At 31.4% G+C, this 22,976-nt stretch overlaps 3 protein-coding genes across 3 annotated transcripts; 1 reads left to right on the forward strand and 2 right to left on the reverse strand.

Annotated features, from left to right (window-relative positions):
• LOC100820271 (26S proteasome regulatory subunit 7) lies at positions 1-4,056 on the reverse strand. The gene is made up of 10 exons (XM_003547927.4): positions 3,678-4,056; positions 2,800-2,881; positions 2,295-2,386; positions 2,131-2,208; positions 1,900-1,961; positions 1,650-1,794; positions 1,350-1,568; positions 1,084-1,265; positions 662-837; positions 1-375 (listed from the first exon to the last, which is right to left on the reverse strand). The coding sequence occupies exons 1-10, from the start codon at positions 3,762-3,764 to the stop codon at positions 218-220; spliced, it is 1,281 nt and encodes a 426-aa protein (XP_003547975.1). The 5' UTR covers positions 3,765-4,056; the 3' UTR covers positions 1-217.
• A 2,289-nt stretch (positions 4,057-6,345) lies between these two features.
• Positions 6,346-8,810, reverse strand: LOC100778042 (uncharacterized protein C23H3.12c). Its single transcript, XM_003547933.5, has 8 exons — positions 8,419-8,810; positions 8,277-8,341; positions 8,106-8,204; positions 7,457-7,504; positions 7,302-7,371; positions 7,115-7,186; positions 6,861-6,977; positions 6,346-6,519 (listed from the first exon to the last, which is right to left on the reverse strand). Exons 1-8 carry the CDS (start codon positions 8,620-8,622, stop codon positions 6,385-6,387), a joined length of 810 nt encoding a protein of 269 aa, XP_003547981.1. The 5' UTR covers positions 8,623-8,810; the 3' UTR covers positions 6,346-6,384.
• A 4,643-nt stretch (positions 8,811-13,453) lies between these two features.
• LOC100527600 (uncharacterized) lies at positions 13,454-19,270 on the forward strand. Its single transcript, NM_001251583.1, is given in 3 exon segments — positions 13,454-13,779; positions 15,429-15,577; positions 19,053-19,270. Coding segments are annotated over 3 exon segments (474 nt in total). The 5' UTR covers positions 13,454-13,593; the 3' UTR covers positions 19,192-19,270.
• Positions 19,271-22,976: the final 3,706 nt, after the last annotated feature.

The raw sequence follows: 22,976 nt of genomic DNA on the forward strand, positions 1-22,976 counted from the left end.
TGACGAACAACTTCCATTGATAATAATAAGTATATTCTTCAAGGGCTAAAAGAAGGTTTTGCTCACAATTTTGGATGTAACATCAAGGAAAGGTTTGCTACAAGGATGCATTCAAACAGGAGTTAAATAGAAAGAATCACATGCCATTCAATTTTCAGGGGAAAATAAAGATTGTACGTTCTACTATGGTCTCGGGAAAAGAAGATGAAAGAATAACTCAGTTATAGACCATATACTTGGGAGTTGCACTGAACTTCTGGTATCCTTTGATGACTTTATTTACTGCATCAAGGAAGTCTTTCTCTGTTACAGTCTTCCTCCGGGCACGGATAGCATACATACCGGCTTCTGTGCATACACTCCTTATATCAGCTCCTGGAGACAACAAAAGGTATCTATCAGAAAACCAATGTCTAGCATGAAGCACACAATGTCAGATATGTATCAGAAAACCAATGTCTAGCATGAAGCACACAATGTTAGATATGTTAGATAGCAAAGCTTTAGGAAATGAGAAAAGAATGAAAGCTGCAAAAAATTCCTTAAACAGAAACAAGTTTGACCAATAAGTATACTAGCAGAATAATGAAATCCTTGATAAATTGATGATCAAAAGTACAAGATAAATTATAAATTGCCTAGTTTTTGAAAATGTCCGTACCAGTGGAATTTGGGCAAAGCCGAGCCAGAAGTTCAAATCGGATATCCCTTTCGCAGTTCATGGTTCTTGTGTGTATCTTGAATATCTGAGTCCTACTCTCTAAGTCAGGAAGGCCGAATTCAACTTTACGGTCCAACCGCCCAGGCCGTAGTAGTGCAGGATCTAGAGTGTCAGGCCTAGAAATTGTGGACAAAAGGACAAGAACAATAAGCCCAGCTTAGTAGCAGTAAAACTTCCAAATTGAAGAAAAACACTCAAAACCATGTAACATTTGCAAAGGAAGTTGCAATGCAACCTAGATTTGTAATTCTATTTCTTACAACGAAAATTGAATTTAAAAGGGCATTTTGAATGCATCATAATTATGGCAAAACTGGCACGTTGACTGTTAGAGACATGCTTTCATTATAAAATCAACCAACCTGTTAGTTGCCATCAAAACTTTGATGTTTCCCCGAGCATCAAACCCATCAAGCTGATTCACAATTTCAAGCATGGTGCGCTGAACCTCATTGTCACCACCAACACCATCATCAAATCGTGCACCTCCAATTGCATCAACTTCATCAAAAAACACAATGCATGCCTTCTTTGAACGAGCCATCTACAAGAGATAAAATTTTAGTCAAATGATTGAATTTCATGGAAACAACGATCAAAAGCTAGAAGGCACGTCTTATGTATTTACCTGAAATAGTTCACGAACCATCCTAGCCCCCTCACCGACATATTTCTGAACTAGCTCACTTCCAATAACCCTTATAAAACAAGCATCAGTCCTATTAGCCACAGCCCTGGCTAAAAGTGTTTTCCCAGTTCCTGGGGGACCATAACAAAGAACACCCTTTGGAGGATCAATCCCAAGCTTGACAAATTTCTCTGGATGAAGCATGGGAAGTTCAACAACCTTGCAGGGAAATGACAAATTTAGTGCCGCATAACTTCATTATCATTATAATGTAAGATAAGTGAAATTTCAATGACTTACTTCACGCATCTTCTCAATCTGCTCCTTACAACCGCCAACATCATTATATGTCACATCTGGCTTCTCTTCAACCGTCATCATGGTTACACTTGGATCAATTTTCGGAGGCAAAGGAATCTGAATCTGATATTTGTTTCTATCAACCCTGCAATGATAAAATGAAGGTCAAATTACAAGCAGACAACATGCCCAAAGGGTTCCTCTTCTTTCTATAAATATTCTTGCATCAAATTACTTATTGGAAACATACCCAACACGCATCCCTTCCTCAATGTCAGTGGGGGAAACCTTGTCTCCTAGCCCAACAACAAACTATCAACATCAAAGCAGAAGGTATATTAGACCCAACTTGGCATTTTACAAAACATAAGACAACTGATCAGCAAGTGATATCTCTTAATCAACAAGTGAAGCCAAACATCTTCAAACAAACAACTAGAAAAGGGAAAGATGAAAAGATTGTTAAAAAAATTATAGGTACCTTTGCTATCTGCTTCACATTGATAACATATTTGGCATCTTCAGAGTTTGGATTTATGATCTTTGTGCATCGTGCCACCTGTTCAATAAATAGCCATAGTTAATTCCTGCAGATATACAGAACACTTGGAACAAATTCTACCAAGTAAAACAAAAAATAATTACCTGAAGAGGCTGCTCTTCCTGCATCATTTGCTTATCAGAAACAAGATCCCACTGGCTTGGTGCTGCTAATCCAGTATCAGACTCCTTGATACCTATTGTAACATCAGGAAGCTAACATTTGAGGAGGTTTGCAAGTGTTAACAGCATAGATTCCGTGCAATTAGGACAATCAGCATAAAATATAAATGCAACAAAAACAGAATATCTACATAATAACAACTATTAACCCCTTCCTTTGTTTTTTCCTGTCCAATGACTGGTAGAAACAAACTAATGCTATCACTAATGGATAAGGCATAATAAATTTAGAGATAGCAAAAATACCCAACTAAGGGACCACTTGTAACCCATCAAAAAGGAAAACAAGAGTAAAGGGGGCACAGGCTTCGCAAGACCCCCCCAAAAGATAAAAGCAACCATGTAAATTTCCTTAATTTAAACAATTAAAATGATCTACCAAGCACAATAACAAGATGCAGTAACAAACTAAATCTTTTGCACGTACCACATAAGTCATTCACTTTCTTGGCCATATCTTTGATTTCCTTCTCCGCCTTTTTTATGCTTGTGGAATAAGGTCCCAAACCCTGTGGAAGCCAAAATACACTATAAAAGACTGTTTATAATTATTTATAATTATAAATATACTAATGGTTATAAAACCACTGATTACAGACAAACATTTTCTGCCCATAAACTATAAGGACACAAGCTGACAGGGGGAAACCAATGATTAATAAATGAGCAAAACATCTTGTGAACCATAATCATTACTCAGATTTGTATATTACAGAGTAAAGAGACTTCACATCATCAGTACTTCATACTTAGCCAGACACATCAGTAGCAACCCAGCAACTCCTAACCAAACCTAATTAATCTACATAGCCACGCGAGCTGTACCTCCACAATAATGTTGGCACTAGAAAAAACTTTGTGCATCTACATCATGATTTTGTGAACAATTACCACGTAGCTAACACAAACCCCAAAACCCAAAACTTGCAACCTCAAACTCTTGTCATCCAAAAAAAAAAACCTATCGAAATCTTTATCCCTTTCATTTTCCTGAGCAAATCCTAAGCTTCCTAAATTTCAAAATCAATAAAAAGTTCAAAGATAAAGACTTTAACCGACCCCACGATCCAAAATCAGAATTAAGTGAAAGTAGGTCAACACAGTAAAATCTCCCCCAAAATAATAAGCAATTAGAATCCAATGGCAGCAGAGTTGACAGCAAATTAGACTAAGATTCATTTGGGATGGCATAGAAAATGGCACAACACAAGTAGAGATATAATTCCTGCAAGAACCAAGATCTGCTTGGCCTAAACCAAAAAAGAGGAATTAGGAAATTAGGGTTTCGGAGGGAGGAAAGCATACGTAGGTTTTGAGGAGGGCGATGTCATCCTCGTCGAGGGGTCGAGGGTTCTTCTCGTCTTTGAGATCGTCTTCGTGTTCAATTGCCATTGGCGATTATTTCTTCCTTCGACTGTGAGATTTTCTGCTCAAAGTTGCAAAGTTCACTTTGAAGAGAAGAGAAGCGATACAGGAGATTGAATTAAGCTATGCCCTTTTATGTGAGACAAATAAATTTTATATTAAAAATACTTTTTTTTCCCAGTAAAATCTTACTATATTTTTAAAGATATCAGTAAAATATTAATACTAATTAAACATACAAAATTTATCATTAAAGATATAAATTGAGATGACAGAGGATTTTTTTTAAGGCAAAGATGATAAAGCTAAAAAATATACATTAAGTGGTTTTTTTTTCTTTTTTATTACTTGCTTTGGGGGCGGGGGGAAACGTCTTGAGCAAGACAGTGGTAATTTCTTGTTCATGTTTTTCAAATTAACATTAATTAATAAAAATATATAAATATATCTTGAAGGCTTTTGTGTTTCTCTTATTAAAATTAAAATTAAAATTTCTAATAGGCATCTTTAGTCTTTCGTAGAAACATAATTTTAAGAAAATACTAAAAATGATAAACCTAAGAATCTCAACGTATGACAGGATATTCTATGGAGTAGATTCACTCCTAGCAAAAATTACATAGGTTTAAATATGTTTTAATTTTTAAAAATTTGGGTAATTTTATTCATTATTTCTTACATTTCAATTTATTTATTTAGTTCCTCAATCTTAAAAAAATAATTATTTTTCATAAATAAAAATTCTCGGATTAGTTTTGGGTTGATTGGGAGGTTTACTTATTTTTAATAAAAATGAACTAAATAAACATTTAGTGAGATGCTGAACTTGTGATCCATAAAGAGGTTTTATCATCAAACAAAGGGTTAGAACTTGTATTTTTGCATTCTTCCCTTGAATGTTTTTAGGTAATTTTTCAAGAAAAATATAATAATCAAAAGGTAAAAATGAATTGATGTAAAGAAATGATAGAACAACACTACAATTCAAAAGAATTGAAGTTGAGAGGAATAATTTTATTCATTATTTCTTAAATTTCAATTTATTTATTTAGTTCCTCAATCTTAAAAAAATAATCATTTTTCATAAATAAAAATTCTCAGATTAGTTTTGGGTTGATTGGGAGGTTTATTTATTTTTAATAAAAATGGACTAAAGAAACATTTAATGAGATGCTGAATTTGTGATCCATAGAGTGGTTTTATCATTAAACAAAGGGTTAGAACTTGTATTTTTGCATTCTGTTCTTGAATGTTTTTAGGTAATTTTTCAAGAAAAGTATAGTAATCAAAAGGTAAAAATGAATTGATGTAAGAAATGATAGAACAACACTGCAATTCAAAAGAATTGATAAGTTGAGAGGAAGATTTATCAATTAAAAAATCCAAAGATATGAATCAAGGGTGTTCTTAAAAACCAAGAAAGAGTCTTTCTCACAAAACTTCATTCCAAAATTAGTCAAAACTAATTATAAGATCAACATTTACTCTATTATACTATAGACCTAAAAACTATCAAGGTCTATTACTAAAAAACTCAAACATAATTTTAAAATACTAAAACTCAAACAAATTAATGAAAGAAGCTTAAACTCAATACAAATGACAAGGTCTTTCGGTTCAACTTTAACTTTTATATTAGTTGTAAAACTTGTTTGACCTTAGTAATAGTGTTGAGTGAAAAATTATTTTTTAGTAACTTATAATATTTTTTTGAGATACTTTTTTTAGGGTTTTGCAATAACCGCCGCGCCCCCGACGACCGGGTATAGGTCACGCACTTTAGCGCCATCTATTTTCGAGGCTAGTTGATTCAACAGGTGAGTTATTATACATTCCTTAGCGGATTTCGAAGTAAAAAGTCCAAATATCTATTTTATTTTCTCCACCTTAATTAGGTCTCCAACACCAATTGTATTGTGTTAGATCAAGTCAAACATTATATCATGTGTTTCTTTTATTTTCGGTCCTTACCCTGCAAAATCACATTTTTGTATTCAAATGTTATCTTATTCTCTTGCTCATGTTTTGTACATTGACAAACCAAGGTAAAATCATGTAATTTTCAATTAAAAGTATCATGAATAGGAATTACATGAAGTTCTATACTATTGGATTGTTTTTTCATAAATTTCATATGAACTGAAAATATCACATAAAATATTTCTATAAATCTACTCTGAGGCAGACTCACTTTGGATTGAAGTAGTTTAGCCCCCTAATTTTATTACAAATTAAAAAATTAATATGATATTATATATTTATTTGTAAAATAATCTGATTTTTTATTCAATAAATAAATTTTTATCTTTTTTGTATAGTTAGTAAAGAAATTTAATCTAAAATTAGATATTATAATTTATTAAACTGCAATTATCATAAAATTATTTTTTATTTAGTAAGTTGTGTAAAATCATGAATCCAAATCGACCCAGACTAATCCGGATAATTTGGGTTGGATCATTTATGTAGTTGGATCAAAATCGTACAAAAAAATGCTTATTACAGTATTCGAAAAACAAAGATATTCACAAGTAGCATAAATTGATGAATAAGTTAATAACAACCAAAAAATATGGGTTAACATTTATGAAAATGTGAAGGAAGTGGATTGAATAGAAAATTCCAAAACTTATTGCATTACAAAACATTAAAAAATAGACTTCTGGTATTTTATAACATCTTTGGTGTTCAAGTCATAGATCTTGCAAATGTTTACGATAGCATGTTGACTAAGACCTTCTAGACGGACAAGATTATCTAGTTCTTTGGAGGGCTTCAACACCTGATTCATACATATTTATCAGAAAAAAAAAAGAAAAAAAAACCAAATGTAGTTAAACAAAGTAAATTTAGCATAGTTTAAATATCAAAAAATTATTTTTTAAGTTTAAATAATAAACTATTATGATAATCATGATCCACAATTTGTGTATAGGCATTCACCTCGTCACCCCATCCCAAACACCCTCACCTCTACCAAAAAAACCAAGCAACTCTACCAAAAAACCAAGCAATCCAACTTATAATTGGTGCCTACTTGTAAGATTGTGTTCAACCCACCTTTGAAATCACTTTCACATCCCAACATCTATTAATACTAAAACACAATATGTAAATACTCACCCAACAGGGTTCATTCGAACTATGGCTTTGACTTTTAGAGTTCTTATGCTCAGTTTGTGTGTAAGTGTTTGAAGTTTTGTTGCCATCTGAGACTAGTTGGAGCAATTTCTCACTTCCCTAAACAAAATTATATGAAACAAATAAGAGAATTAATAGTCAAGATGCAAACTCCGAACCTACAGGAATAAATCTATAGGGAGAAGACATCAACAGGAGGAAGTCCTTGTGACAGCAAAGTTAGCAATAGAACGAACCTGCAGGGCTCTCCAGTGAGAATAAGTGCGAAATAAAACCCAGAAGAACGGGACATTAGGCAAAGGTAAAATCTGCAAGGTAAAAAGATATGGATATCAATTGACAAAACAAGAATGAATTACATATTAAAGAAAAAAGGTAAAGTCAATAATATATTGATAGTTAACATTAACTTAACACACTTACGCCACATGCTGCACTCAATGGGATTAACAAAACTGAACCATAGAAGTATTTCCTGTGGATAATTGCTCCCCTGAATAGTAACACTTAAAATTAAATCACATGAAGCAGTAATACAATCCAGGTTAACACAAAAATGATGTTTTCCGGCACATTACCTCACAGCAATATGTCTCAGTCTTCGACGAACAAGTTGAGCATTCAAACTGAAAATATATTGTTAATGTTATCGATATACAAGGTTGAAAAAAGAAAAGCAAAACTATCCATAATGCTAACTTTTCTTCTTCTTCATTCACATCATGTTTCCACATAAAATTTATACACAATTACACTAAAGAAAATTGGTTCTCTCAACCTATAATATTTTCATATTTAAATTCAAGATTGAAGGTAAAACAACCAGGAAAAGCCCCTAGATGGAAAGCAGACATAATTTAATCTCTCATTTCACACTGCTCCATTGTCCACATTAAAAATATCAAGGAATTGCAAGAATTGAACCGTTAAATATAGTAACCACAAACAAACAAGCAAGCCAAAGACCAACAAGAAGAGAGAGGACACATTTCATTTCAATTCAATGGTAAAATGAAAGTTGAACCCAGATGTCGATCGACTCAGCCCAAAAATGACGTTACTACATAACCCATTATAGACCTAGAAGGGGGGACAGATTGTACTTTACACTTAGAATGGTTCTGAGCTAGGTCTCCTTTCTCGGAGACATGACCTAGCGACAGGAACAAAAGTAAAACTTAAAACAAACAACACATGTTACACATCTAAACAAAGTCCAGCACCAACCTTGATGGATAGATGATTTCAACACTAGTGATTTCCTTCGATATAGACTTCAAAAATATCTCCGAGGGCTTAACCCGCGACAAGAGCCGCAAGCCCAACCTGCAAAAAAACTCGAAATCAAGAAATAAACAACTTTACCACTGAACAACAAAACAAAAAACAAAAAATAACCCATGAATCTTATTCTTGAAGGACCCCTCCGGCGCTTTCTCCAAGCCAATCCAAACGCTATTCATCTACGACCCACAAGAAAAAAAAGAGATTAAAAAAAAAAAAAAGAGATACACAGAAAGAGAAAAGGAGAAAATGTGACCTTGTTGGCGATGTAATCGACAAAGAGCTCGGCTTTGGCGTTAAGGGGTTTATCACGGACGTTGATGTTGGTCCATAAGCCTTTGAGGGTTGAAGGGGATGATTGAGAGGAAGCATGGGAAGCGGAGAGAAGAGAATGATCGATGGTTCTGGAGAAGCACCAGTTCCTGCCACGTAATGGGAACACGAGCAATTTGGCTCTCATGGTGATGGTGACCCTAGGATAGGAAAGTGGAATTTGGGTGTATATTCAGGAATAAGAAGAATGTGGCTGAAAATCCGATAGGTAGGGATGAACAGAACAGTTACAGACTCACAGTGATGAATGAAGTATTCGGAAATGAAATCAAACCAAAACAGTTTTTCGGATATCAGGGGAACATAGAACAGAACGCGTGGAAGGGGTCCTATGTATTTACTATCATATGTTTTATTATTGTTTAATACTTTAATGTACATTTTAGTGTTTTACCTAATGCTTACTCAAACTTCATTATTTATTTTTTTAATTGTTATAACCAAATTTTCTTATCTATTTATCTTGATCTCATTTTTACTTACAAAATTGAAGTTTCTCACGAATTGCAAACAGTTATATGAATGGTTTGAAATTTATTTGAAAATTAATTTAATTAAAATATAGTAGCATGTGATCTAATTACATGTTATTATATATAATAACTTTATTGAGTTTTCTAACACTATATCTGTTCCTAAATTTAAATATTAATTTAAATTAACTTGAAAATGCATCTCAATCGAATTCAACCGATAACAAACCAATTCCATTCAATACATAGGGTTGGCTAGCGAGGAATAATGCTAGAAATTCAGCATCATTCATATTAATGAAAAGTACATAGATAAATTTTGTCAATGTAAATCGCAGTCATTTCCAGATTAATAATGAATGCACACATCATTATTTCACAAATGACTACGCCAATTTTCTGGTTATCACCATTTTGCTTCAAGGAAAAATGAAAAGAAATTGATATTAAACAAAGTCAGTGAAAAATTATCGTGTTCAAATTAAAATTATCAAATGAGAATACTTAATCTACCCAAATTGGCCCAACATCTTTTTTAGATCCCCTTATTTTTTAATAAAATTTAATTAATTATAGATATGTTATTCTCAAAAAATTTAGTCTAATATTGATATGCATCATTTTATCAGTTTATATTTTCTCAAATTATTAATATTTTTCAAAACAATAAATTGAGAAAAGTGGTGTTTTATCTTAGACTTTCGGAGACTAAGAGTGTGTTTGGATGATGAAATTTAAAATTCTGAGAAATTTCAAATTTTAAGAATTTCAAATACTTCAATTGAAATTCTTTTATTTTCAAAATTTTGTGTTTGAATAAAAAAAAGTTAAAATTATGAGGGTGAAAAAAAATGAATGGAAAAAAAAGATATGATTGATGTGTTAGTTATACATGTTCCTTTACATTCAGACTCGATCAATGTTCCAGAATCTCATACGGTATTTGTTGAAGAAAACGGTAAGAAGAAAATTTCAATTTCTCACTTCTTAGAAGGAAATTGAAATTCATATTTTTAGTTGTTTAAAATTCTGTTTTAAAATTCTAAAATTTTAAATTCTTTAAAAAAAAACATCCAAACAATCAATTTTAGATTACAGAAATCCAAATTCTCTGATAAATTACTTTTTTCAGTTAAAATTTTATATTCAAACATACTTTAAGTGATTTTTGTTTGTCATTTTGGTCAAGTGTGAAAAAATCTTGATTTGCTGTGGGTTTGATCTCAGTGAGGAGAAAAGTTAGCAACATATTATCTGCGGAAAAATAAAAAAAAGTTGGAAAAATTTACTTCCTATTTAACAAGTCTTCCGGCTGATTTTCAATAATTTTCGACCCATAGAAAAAAAAAAATTTGGAAAACGTGTTATTAACCGTTTTAAAGTTTCTTAGATATCCTTTACATTAACACGTTAAAACTTCGATAATCCATTCAATTTCAATACACGACTTGTCGCTAGTGATTATTGTATCATTAATATTTACAATGAGAAAAGAGAAATAAAATGTTGAAATGCCACAATTGCTTTGGATTAAATTCTGGATCAATGTGTCTATAATACAGCAAATATAAATTATAATCATCAAGATTATCAAATTTGAGATTTGTCGTATGACTGATGAGAGTTTCATAAATTCAACTCGTGGACTCAGTTCTTAGACTTGTAAGAATCTACTTTATATAAAAATAATAACAAAATATCTATAAATAACATACTAATTAAACATTTCAACAATATAATAAAATAAAATAGTAAATCATAAAGTTCTAAATATTTAAATAGTTTAGTAACAATACATTACTACTAGATAATAATAACTTGTTGACGTTGTAATAATGGTATATCATTCTGAGGGTTTGATATTATTAGAGATGAGAATTTTGTATTTTATAATAACACACTAAATGAAGGTATGTTGAATGCTAAACAAACAAAAATTAATAAAAAATTATTTATATTTTGGTTTAATTTTTTTTTAACTTGCTAACTCGTTGACTTAATAATAAACTGAAAATATACCGATTTACTTAGAGTTTAGAATCTATTAAAAAGTCCAACATGACTTCCACCTTTGACATGAAAATATTCGTAATGCACATCAGCATAAGAAATTCAGAGTGTTCAAAACACACATAAAGGACTAGACTATATATGGTAAAGAACCATGCAATAAATTTTTTTACCTTCTTATTTTAAATATTATATTTCATGTATATAATCATTCTTTGTATTTTTTATGATTTTGGTAATATCTAATTGTTAAACTTTGTTTTCTTGTAATGGGAAGAGTTTTTGTTTTTTAAATATCAAATAACACAAATATCATTAGATTGATAGTAAATGGTTGGTGTTTTCAAATTATAGAAACACACGATAAGGATCAACATAATCATGGGTGTGATATTGACGAGAGACAAAAGCCAAACCTTAATAAATGAAATAAAAATATTTATAATCTTATGTTTTATAGTTAATATTTTAGTAATAAGACTATATTTCATAACGAGATGGAAAATGAATTTTTTTAATGACTATTTGTTAATATACATTAAAAATAAAATTGTTGAAAATTAGTATAAATAATTATTAATTATTTTTATGACATATAAGAAAGATGTTTCATATTTTAATATATTATTAATGAAATTAGTGAATTGGAACATCAAATCATAAATATTCCATATAAAAATTGATGATGTATAATTACTAGATAATTTAATTTTTTTTATGATTGACCACTACCATTTTAGTTTGAGTTGTCTCAGTCTACACAAACAATATATTTAATTATAGATTTATTAAGGTAGTTTTTGTTGACTTAATGAAATTTTGAAATATATTTTTTATTACTTCTTCTTAGGATGTGTTTGTTAATGGAAATGTTGTATCATTGCGTAATTATTTTCAACTAGGATAAAATATTTAAGCTGACTTTTTCACTTTTTTTTCCTTATAATATATGTTTATAAATTATGGGTTAATCAAATTTACTTTACCAACTTGCATAACAAAAGTTAATGGTAAAGATTAGTACTAATTGATAAGGCAAAGTAAAAAATGGATCACCTTTTATCAACTTTAATATAAACAATAAAGTTTAAAATATTGTAATTAACAACTGATTCTATCACACCTGAACCATTTTTATCTATCACAATCTTATCTTACATCCAAACACATTTTTTATAACAGCTTCAAAATAAATCTAAGAATCGTGTCAAATTGTTATTTCTTGCGGATTGCTATCTATTAGTTATTGATATCACTTTTATTTTTCTATAAATTTGTCTTTAGTTATTCTAGTTGCGGGCATTTGATGAAATGTATTGCCTCAAAACGATAATGCTGCGTTTGGATGTTTTCATCTCTATTTCCAATCAAATTACAGCAAAATTATCTGTTGAGTTGAACTGGTGAAGTAAAGTGCTAGCAGTTAAATTGGGATTTATAAACCAATTTTATTTTATATTTTTAGTGTGATATATTATATGAGAAATGGTGATATAAATTTGTAAGAAAATTACTATCAACACTCTATTTGTTTTATAAATTTTCATGTCTTTCATTTCGTTCCTAACTTTATTGTGAAGCTGTAAAAATTGATATAGCTCAAATTTATTTTCGTAAAGACTTTTAATTCCTCTTCTCAGTGCAATTCAAAAAAAAAAAAACACTCACGAAAAAAAAATTTGTGGGTTTCAGTTTTTATTTAATGAATCTTGCTCTTGAGATTATAATTCAACAAATTTTAATAATTAAATCTTTATTTTAATCCTTAAACTTGTGAGACACTATTATAATATATAAGGGATCAAAGTTTGTGAAAAAATGAGGATACCTCAGAGTGTTACCAAAAGTCAAATACTCTAACTACATATGATGTTGATCATTTTTTAAAATTCAAATAAGTTCTTAAAATTAAAATTAGTCATACTAGTCTCTTTTGTTAACTCTGTTAAAGATTACGAGTTTGTTTGCTTAAATTTTTTTTAAAAAATATTTTTTAAATAACATAAATAATTTTATATTTTTATGTATTTTTTAAAATTATTTTTATAAAATAATATTTTTTTTCATTAAGAAAATTTTATCTGCTTCTTAAAAATTATTTTTTAATTTTTTTAAAATAAATTTATTTTTTAAAAAAATATTTGATATTTTTTAATTGTAATTTTAGAGACTAAGGTCACAGTAACTTTATTTTAAAAAAAATATTTGATATATTTTTTTTAAATTCCACCACTACTATAACAGTGCTTCACAAACTTATCTAATACAGAGATTTAATCAAATTTTAACTAATTGAAAAAAGCATATTAAAATAGTATATAAAAAAATATATGATTGGTCAAACAATCCTTTAATAAAAAGAGAACAAAAAACCAGAATTTAACAGAAACTATGCTGGCAATGAGAGAGAAAAAGAAAAAGAAGAAGAGAGAGAGAGAGAAAGAGAGAAGAGAGGAGGGTGTGTTTCTGGTTTTTGGAAATTTCAGCCCCCATCGAAAAACAAGAAGCCCCAACGATAGTAATCATCGAAGGAATTTGAAAGGTCGAAACTTGAGCATCTGGGATCGCGAAATTGGGGATTTTGGTTAAAAGGGTATAATCTTCGGAACTGATTGATGGCAAAACTGTACGTGAAGGCGGTGCCACCGGCGGATCTGAACAGGAACACGGATTGGTTCACGTACCCTGGCGTTTGGACCAGTTACATCCTCATCCTTTTCTTTTCTTGGATCCTCGTACTCTCTGTCTTCGGTTGTTCTCCTGGCATCGCTTGGACCATCGTTAATCTCGCACACTTTGCTGTATCCCTCTTTCTCTTGCTTCCTATCATTTAATTTAATTTTTGCCTTTTTACAAAAAAAAAAATTGAATTTGAGTTCTGGGTGTCTTTGATTTGTTGATTTGGTCACCTTTTGTAAACCTTGCAGTTTAAGGCTTTTTAGGTTATATGCCCGTGTTGTTTGTGTTGAATCTTGGAAGAATGTGATCTTTATCTTCGATAGAAGGAATTTAATTGTGCTTGACCTGGAGAAAAAATGGGATGATAATTTATTGTGTCATTTGGCGGTTGTTTAGTATTGGAGTTGTTATTCTATGTGGGCTTGATAAATGGTTTTAAAGGGGGGTGGGGTGGGAGTTATCATAAGGCATGTACAAATTGGAGGTACCTTGGTCATCTCATAAAATCAAAATCTGGAATTGAAAGTGATTAGTATTCCTATCATCCTATATTTTACTATTTTACCTTAGTTTCCTATTGTCAAGGATTGAGGGTGGCCAGCAATTTGTTGTGTCTGCTCTATAATCTTGTTCATGTTATCTCATGGCCTGGAAGTTAGTTACTCTGCAATAATCTTGCTTTTATTCTCATGTGACTTGGAAGTTAGTCATTTGGAATGAGGAATGAGGAATGAGGAATGAGGATGGGAATGTGATGCGCCACTCAAGGGAAGCTTTGGAGTAAATATACACGCTTATTAAAAATATATGTACTTTGTGGATATAGTGTAAAGCCAAAGTAAATATTTAGTTATTAGAATATTACATAATTGATTTCTCTTTCCCATCTCCATGGCCCCACCATGTTCTTAACTATCTTTAATAAATGTTTACTATATCAGATGTATCCTCTCCACGGCCCCAACTCTACAAGATACATAAGCACAGTTTGGTCTTTACTCGTTGTAGTCTCTTCTTAAACCATTATTTGCCTCTCTTAGTTTAGGAAGATGTTGATGCTATTAGAGAATTCGCTTGGAAATGTACAAGGTTTCCTGTGTGTCTCTTAATCTCTTTACCTGCAGATGATTTTGATGGTGATCTGGCTTTGCTCCAAATTGCTGTCCATAAGTTTATTTTGTGTCTTATTGTGAAGGTGGAGTGCCAACTGTTTCTGAAATTTTAAAAGAAGGCGAATGGGGTTCTGGGAAATTCCACAGTACAGAGGAGTCCTTTACATATTTGTTTCCTCTCTTGATTCAATTAATTGTTGTGAATCTTGAACTAGATTTGCTTTTATTTTACTGTACTCGCACAGTTTTTATCTTGTATGCAATATTCAAAATTTTTGCTCTTACTTTTCCTCTGTTTGACTCTAGAAGTATGACGGTTCAATTTTCATGGTCTCTTTTAAGGTGTGGCCATTTCTAAAAGTATAGTTCATTTGATAGTGCTTTCTCATAGAACCTTATATTTCTTATCATCAAATAATTTTCAAACAGTAGGTTTGGAATGGAATGGACATATTAATGTAATACTTAGAGAATCCATTTTTGCTCATTTATTACTTCATGAAGTGATGGGCAGGACATTTTTTTCCTTTTTATTTTCAAGCAAAATTGAATGATTGAGTCAGGTTATAAATTAATATTTTGTTTGTAAATATTGTTAATGGATGTTAAAATAATTTAACTTCTCTACATGGCTTAATTGATTATGTTGTGTCCATCAGGTAACATATGACTTTTTTCACTGGAAGAAAGGAACTCCGTTTGCAGAGGACCAAGGGATCTACAATAGATTGACTTGGTGGGAGCAGGTAGACAATGGAAAGCAGCTTACTCGTAACAGGAAGTTTCTCACAGTTGTTCCTTTGGTGCTGTAAGTTCTCTAATTTGCTTGCCATCATGTTTATATACAAAGGTATCTGCTTCTGGTGATGTCATAGGGTCTATGAATGTGTGTGCACCCTTGTTATATAAACGTTAACAGTATTCATTTAAATATGGTCTACACTAAATCACTGGTGTGAACAAATGTATGCCATTGTTGGTATGCATTTTATACTCTTTTTTTGGATCTTAACTTCTTTTTGGTGCTAGACTTGCAAATGAATGTTGTATTCATGTGTGGAAACCATTAATCACAACTTATCCAATTAATATTTGTCAATAGTGCCAATTAGTGGCAGTGGCACTATTGCAGAATTGTGTTGCGGAGCGACTTGGAGCATGCTACAAAAATTGAATAGCATCACAGTCTGAGGTAGAAGCCATTGCGGCTGTGGTAGTGTGGACAAAATTGCTGAAAATCACAGATGGAGCCAGTGTTATTGGAGTGGGTTGCAAAACACCTATTTTCATTATTAATAATCACCATTTAGGGCTATTGTGTGAATTCAGGATTTTGCCCCCACCTTTGAATCAGAACTGAAAACCTTACTTTCTCGGTCACATTCTTGCACTCTGTTATGAAGTGGCACCCATTGTTCTCCTTTCCAACAAATACTGACCCTTCTCTAACAACACTTCTTATATCTACGACAAATTTTGGCCTTCCCTAACCTCTGCAGCTCTGTTCTCCTTAGTTTCCAGTTATCCCTGACCTCTGGCCATTTTCTGGTGAACCTGTGGCTGTTTCTGGCCAACTGTGACCTTTGCTGCTGTGCTCTGTTCTGTCTTTGTTGTTCTGTTTTTCAATCTATCTAAAGCATGTCTTTTATCTCACTGTCTTGTTCTAATTCCTACCCTAATTTTTTTTATATTATTTTAATTGGTTAAAATGTCGGCCATCCCTCTATCCTGCCATAGCATGTTCAGGGTTGACCACTCTCTGTACTGTTTTTTTGGAATTGACAACTATTATCCAATTTAATAGATTTTTTTTCCAAAACATTTTTTTTTGGGTATTGTATTGACTATTTATTGAATTAGACTTCCTTTTCTCTCATTATGTGTGAGCATGTGTGTTAACATGAACAGAAAATACCACTCAGCTGTGATGTAGCTTAATAAGTTGCATGCATTTTGTAACTCTGTTGTTTATTTAGAAGTTCACGATACTTGGAAGACTTATATCTGTATGCTTCACGACAATTCTATTATCACAATTCCACAAGTAATTACTAGAAAACGGGAATCTGTTTTAATAAGAAAAAGGAAATATAAGAAAAAGCAAACTAAAATGGCTACATTTGAAAATTTCTGCACCTTATGATCTGTATTAACTGTGGCCTTCCTGAACAACTTCTGTCGTTGGATTGTGTCTGAAATCAAGATTTGTTTCCCACTGCCCTTGAGTGACATTTATTTCAGGAAGAGTAAGGATTTTATTAGCTATTTGGAATGAAAGTGTAAACCTAGTAATTATGGTCCAAAGAAGCCAAATCATATGTAGCTCTAATATATATTTCATTCATATCGTAAGATATTATCTAGACAGGTTGTAAATCAATTGGGTAGCTAATACTAAATGTTGTTTCGATAGGTTGTAAATGATAGAGTGAGAAAGTGATAACTGATAACGATTTTTTTAAGGACAGTTTCCATCCTGTTACTATTTACATGGGCTGCTGGTGTGGGGAACTTATAAAGTGATTTGAAGTTAGTATTGTGTGCCTAAAGTTACGACCTATAAAATGGCTGTTATGGATGTCCAAGACTTTTATTGGAAGTGTATGCATAAAAGTATTAGGATGCAAATATAATTTAAGAAGCCCTAGTGACTTTTCAAATGAGTAGTAATGTTTGCTAAATGAATTATATGAAACAAATATAAGTTAGCTTAAGATGTGGAGGTTTCTATTCTTCATGGTATGGGAAACTCATTAGCTACCTTGATTCTTGGTTAGTTTTCCCATAAAATTGCTTTAATGGAAGAAATAATGTTTGATCTAAACATTATTAAGCCATTTCCTTTGAAACTAGGGGTGCATTTTTAGAGAGTAGAACTATAGCTATTTATTGGAAAATTAGTGAATTAAGTTTTAACATGGTCTATTATGTATGTTCATGATCTATTATGTACGTTTTTCTCTCTAAAGGCCCCCTTCACTTTAGAGGAACCAAATCTAAAATGAAAAAAAATAAAATTACATGGCAGGATAAGAAATCCTCCTTAACGAAGGCACAGAAGATAAACATAGAAAATAAGTTTAAACAAGTTAAAACAGAACCCTCAGAAAGACAGTGTAGTAAGCACCAGAGAGGCAGAAAAAAAAAAGTTAATTTACAATAGCAGATTTTTTTGCCTGAAGATATTCTTGAAAATGACTGCATTTTACATGCCAAATACTCCAGTGAGCAGTTTATATTTATATAGAAAACGTTGCCTAGAGCTGTTTCCTTCTTAGTGTTACCAAAATCCATGGAGTTTATCACAACTGATCCAGATCAAGTGTACATTTAGTTCAATTTATTTTGAAGTTTTTTTTTAGGGAGGTTTTTAAGTGTTTAGCTTCCTGGAGAGCTTTTGAGTGGGCAAAAACAGTTATTTTCCAAGAATTAATCATTTCCAAAAGTGCCCTAAAAGGGTACATCCATCTTGTTTTTCAACTGAGAAGTTCAAAAGCAGGAGGTACTATTTATGGAAATGATTTGGGCTTCAGCTAGAGGATTTGTATGTCAGCAGCTTTGCCATGATTCAGATTCTTATGGAAACTGTCTAAGTGTTAAGAATTTTTTTACTGCACTGGTGTTTAACTCAGTGTTGTGTTTTGTTAAATGATGGGTTATAGAGAGTCAAAAAGAGCATAAGCTTAGTGTTGCAAAGATAAGATTGTTACAGTGGATGAGCGGAAAATCATGACAAGATGGGATCATGAATGAATGTGTTTAGGGCCAACATCTACTGAGGAAAATATAGTAGAATCTCACCTAAGGTGGTTTGACCATGTGAGAAAAAAATGGATTTGCTGAGGATTTAGTTATTGACATAACACAATGATTTTGTTTAATCCGTAGCTGCCCTACTTAGTGGGGAAGGGCTTGTGTAGTTGTTGTAAGGTTGTCTAACTTGAGACCTTAGGTAAAACTAAACTCTCGAAGTAGTAAAAGCTCACATACTTCTAAAAATTATTTAAAAACATATATGAATAATAATAACCAAACATAATTAAATAACGTACTCATAGTTAATATCAAAATTAAGACTTCTTAACAGAATAAGGTTTAATATCAATACGCAACTAGACAACTAATCTTGTAATTGTATCTTGAAGATGAGAAGCACCACAATACTTGATATTTCGAAGAAATTTTCTATATTTTGAAGGGTAGATAGAGTAGAGTATAGTTAGAATTTTAAAACTCAGTAGTTATTTACTGTGTTTCTTTTTTGTACTTTTGGTGATTGTCAGGTACTTGATAGCCTCACACACAACAGACTATCAGAATCCAATGTTCTTATTCAACACTGTTGCAGTGATTGTGCTGGTTGTTGCAAAGTTCCCCCACATGCACAAGGTCAGGATATTTAGAATCAATGCTGATAAGTGAAATGTTGCTGTGGCCATGACACTTGGTTACCACTCCTTACCTGCTCAAGAGCCTCTTCTTGTCCTTTTGTTCTGGAAAAAAAGGTCACACATTTGTATAGAAGGCAGAATTGGAAGGATACTCAAGTAATGTTTTGTTGCCAACTGCTTTTTAAGCTGCTTCTAAAAGTATTATTAAACAAATAAATATGTTGAGTTATTTCTGTACAGTAGAGAAGTATATGTATCTGACATATCGGTGCTTTTAAAATGTACATTTCTTTTCTAGTCTTTTTTCCTTTATTTGATGACTTAGAACTGTGAGATGTACAATGATGATCCTTTCCGTTGGTATTAACTTTTTCTTTTGGAAATAATAGTCCTTCTTTTTTATAACTCATAAAAGCATAAATTGAATACTTACATTAGACGTCACCTGAAATTTGAGGAGTCAAATGGTGAAGACTTTGCGGCGTGAGAGACAAGTTGAATGGTGTTGTGGAAACTTGAAAACCACAAGTCACACTACGTTGGAATTTTAAGCATTCTTTTTTATTTTATTTTTTTAAAGTTGTCATATAATCGTAGTTTTACTTGAGTTAAGTTTCTTTTACAATAATTAGCAATTTTTTTTCATTATATTAATTTTACTGTTATGAAAAATTGGATCTGAATGCATTTTGGCCAAATATAAATATTTGATGCTTGATATCAGATTCTGCATGAAAATGCAAGGCTTATTTTGAGATTGTTATAAGAGCAAAAAATATCTGTTTTTTCTAGACGTAATTATTTTGATTTTTTATTTATAAAAAAAACAGTTCCACATGTAATCGAAGAAATTCTGTGGTTGGTCTCATACTAGCCGCAAGAAATTTTTATATTCCATTTTTCTTCCCTCCTTCATTCAAATTTATCCACTTACTTTTAAAAGATTAATTTGATCTGCCTTTTTATTTTTTTAGAGAATAAAATGATGCTATATATATATATATATATATATATATATATATGCAAGTACTATCAATTTTGTTTTGGTTCTTGCCATAAAAAAATAATGTCATTAATAGTGGATGATATGGTGTTAACATGTGATTGATGTTTGTTTCATTCATTTTTTAAAATGCTTTTACATTAATTTAATTTTCATAGACTCTAAATTTGAGAATGTTGAGATTCCATAGTTCAAATGTGCTTATTGGACAAGACAAGATAGTTTGAGTAGTAATTTTTATTGGTACTCCTCACAACGGTGAGGTCATACTACATCGTTTTTTATGACTACCACAAAATTGAAATTGACCGTGAAAAACCGTTTAAGTTTTTTATGGTTGTTAAATTGTTAGAAATCTAAGAATCAAAATGCTTCCACCACACATTGTTGTCGGAGGAGAATTTTGGCAATGAAACCTGGCAAAAGCATTGTGATCTAAAAAATGAATTAAATAACAACTTTCATGTTTCTGAAATGTTTATACAACAAGATCATAATGATGCAACAAATTATTGCAACTAAAAGGACTGTTAACACGAAAAGCTACTCACAAGCTACCTCATATTGTCCAAGAAGTGCGTCTAAATTATGCAACTTCAGCTACTCTTCAATTTAGGGTAAATGAGAATTAGTTAGTGTAGGAGGATCTAAAAGAAACAACCCTTAAAATAAAGTGAGGAAGTAGATATTGATGAGAAAAAAGAAAAGAAAAGAAGGAAATGGACAAGGGACAAGAGAAGAAAGGGGAGAGGAGTACATAGGAATTTTTTAAGAGGAGTTTATAGGAATTAAAACGTAAAAAAAATTACTTATATAGGGACTAAAACAAAACAAGTGAGCATTATTATATCGTGTACCTCTTATTTATCCTTCCACTAATCTCTTAATTTTTTTAAAAAAATATTACGCTAATAATATCTATATATTGACACCACGGTATTACTCAAGAACATTATATCATGTACTCCTATAAAAAGCATCGATGTAAATGTTAAAAAATTAGAGTGCTATGCAATACTTTGAGAGTGTTAATATAATTTGCTTTAGAAATTATCATTATTTATCCGTTGACATCAAATAATTTCGATGAAGACTTTTATGTCCTTTAATTGTTATTTTAATACATCTTGAGTTTTTAATTAATTATATTTAGCGGACTGTATTTGTGCTCTAAAGTATAAACTGCTCTGATACTTTTATAACTGATTTATGTCATCTGTTTCAAGATCGGTTATCAATCGTGGACAAAAAAAACATTTTCATTTTCAAAGATGAATTTATACCCTGAGACTAAGAAGAAGAAAAGGAATAATTAAGAGGTTGGCGTAAGAAGAAGGCCAACATATGAGGAAAGGTATTTTGTCCCCCAACCGAGCTCCCTCAAAGTGAAAAAACACAACATAACAAGATAAAAATAAAAACATAATTAGTAGCTAATGAATTGTCCATATGTAAAGCCAAACCATTGACCCTACCAGTGGAAGAAATAGTTTCCACTTGCCCCAAGGGAATGTTTGAGGGCCCCACTAAAATACCAAACGAAGTTGTGCTTTTAAGAATTTTCTTAGTCCTTGCAAATAATCCTATAATTAACGGCAGGTGGATGGATCATGACATAGGAGACACTCATGGAATTGATTGAAATCTTCATATTAATTAAATTAAACTACAAGTGGGATGACAATTATATTATAATGTTAGTATATTTAGTTGGGGCAGGTAATCCAATTCTCAAGATTTGTCAAATTATATGGTCTTACTATTAATATAGTATACTACATGTAATTAACTATTTGCTTGTTTTATTAATTGTAGCTTGCATTAAAAAAGTAGGTGTGTGACATTAATATTAACTCCTGATTCAGCTAAAACATTCAGATCTTACAACATCTTCTTGATGGAAAAAACATGTTAACATAATAATAAACTTAATAGCAGAGAATAGATAACGAAAATAAATTCTTCTAAACTTGTAAGACTGTGAGGAACACTAATAAAATATAAAGGATAAAATAGAAATCAAGAACACAAATCAAGAACATACAAGATATTGAAACGTGCTACTACAAACAGTCAAACTAAACTAGAAAAACAATGCTTACAATAGAGAAACAAGAAGATGAAACCCTAAAATGTATAATAAAGAATGCAGAACACTTATCTTCCTCTCTAGATACCATTTTGACTATCCAATCAGACAATTTGAAGTATTTCCAAAACTCAACCCGATCCAACAGTGAATGAATCCACAATTACGATATGAAAAATACTCTTTGATAGGTGTGCGAAAATTACAATGATTTTTCTTCTATTTTTTCTCTCAATATTTTGTAACTATTTGACATTTTCCACTTAAATAAATGAAACAAAATAAACTTTTTTTTTTGGGCCTTTACTCTACATTAAAAAAGAAACTCAAAAGATCGTCAAAAGACGCCAGACTTCCTTGTCCTTCCTTCTCAGATTCCTTTTACTATAATTCCTCCGAATAATTCAACCAAAGTGCTTTCATAGTTGGAAGAAGCACAGACAGAGATAGTAAAAGAGCAGCTGGAAAGAGCACAAAGCAACTCAACCAAAATTTATAATTATGGTTACACTTACAAACTTGGAAAACCTAATTAATTCTCTTCTTCATCACTCCAAAAGTCCTTAATTATTTGAACCAAACATTTGAAAATTCATACGTACAAATGAAGAAGAAATGAATACAAGAATTGCATGTGCCATGGACAAAAGCAGGTACAGTATTCACCTCTTCTATGTCTATCTATATATAAAAATTAAAAACAACGGAGATGAGAAGTAAAATC

This window comes from Glycine max, chromosome 16 (assembly GCF_000004515.6).
Source record: "Glycine max cultivar Williams 82 chromosome 16, Glycine_max_v4.0, whole genome shotgun sequence".
NCBI classification, from domain to species: Eukaryota; Viridiplantae; Streptophyta; class Magnoliopsida; order Fabales; family Fabaceae; genus Glycine; species Glycine max.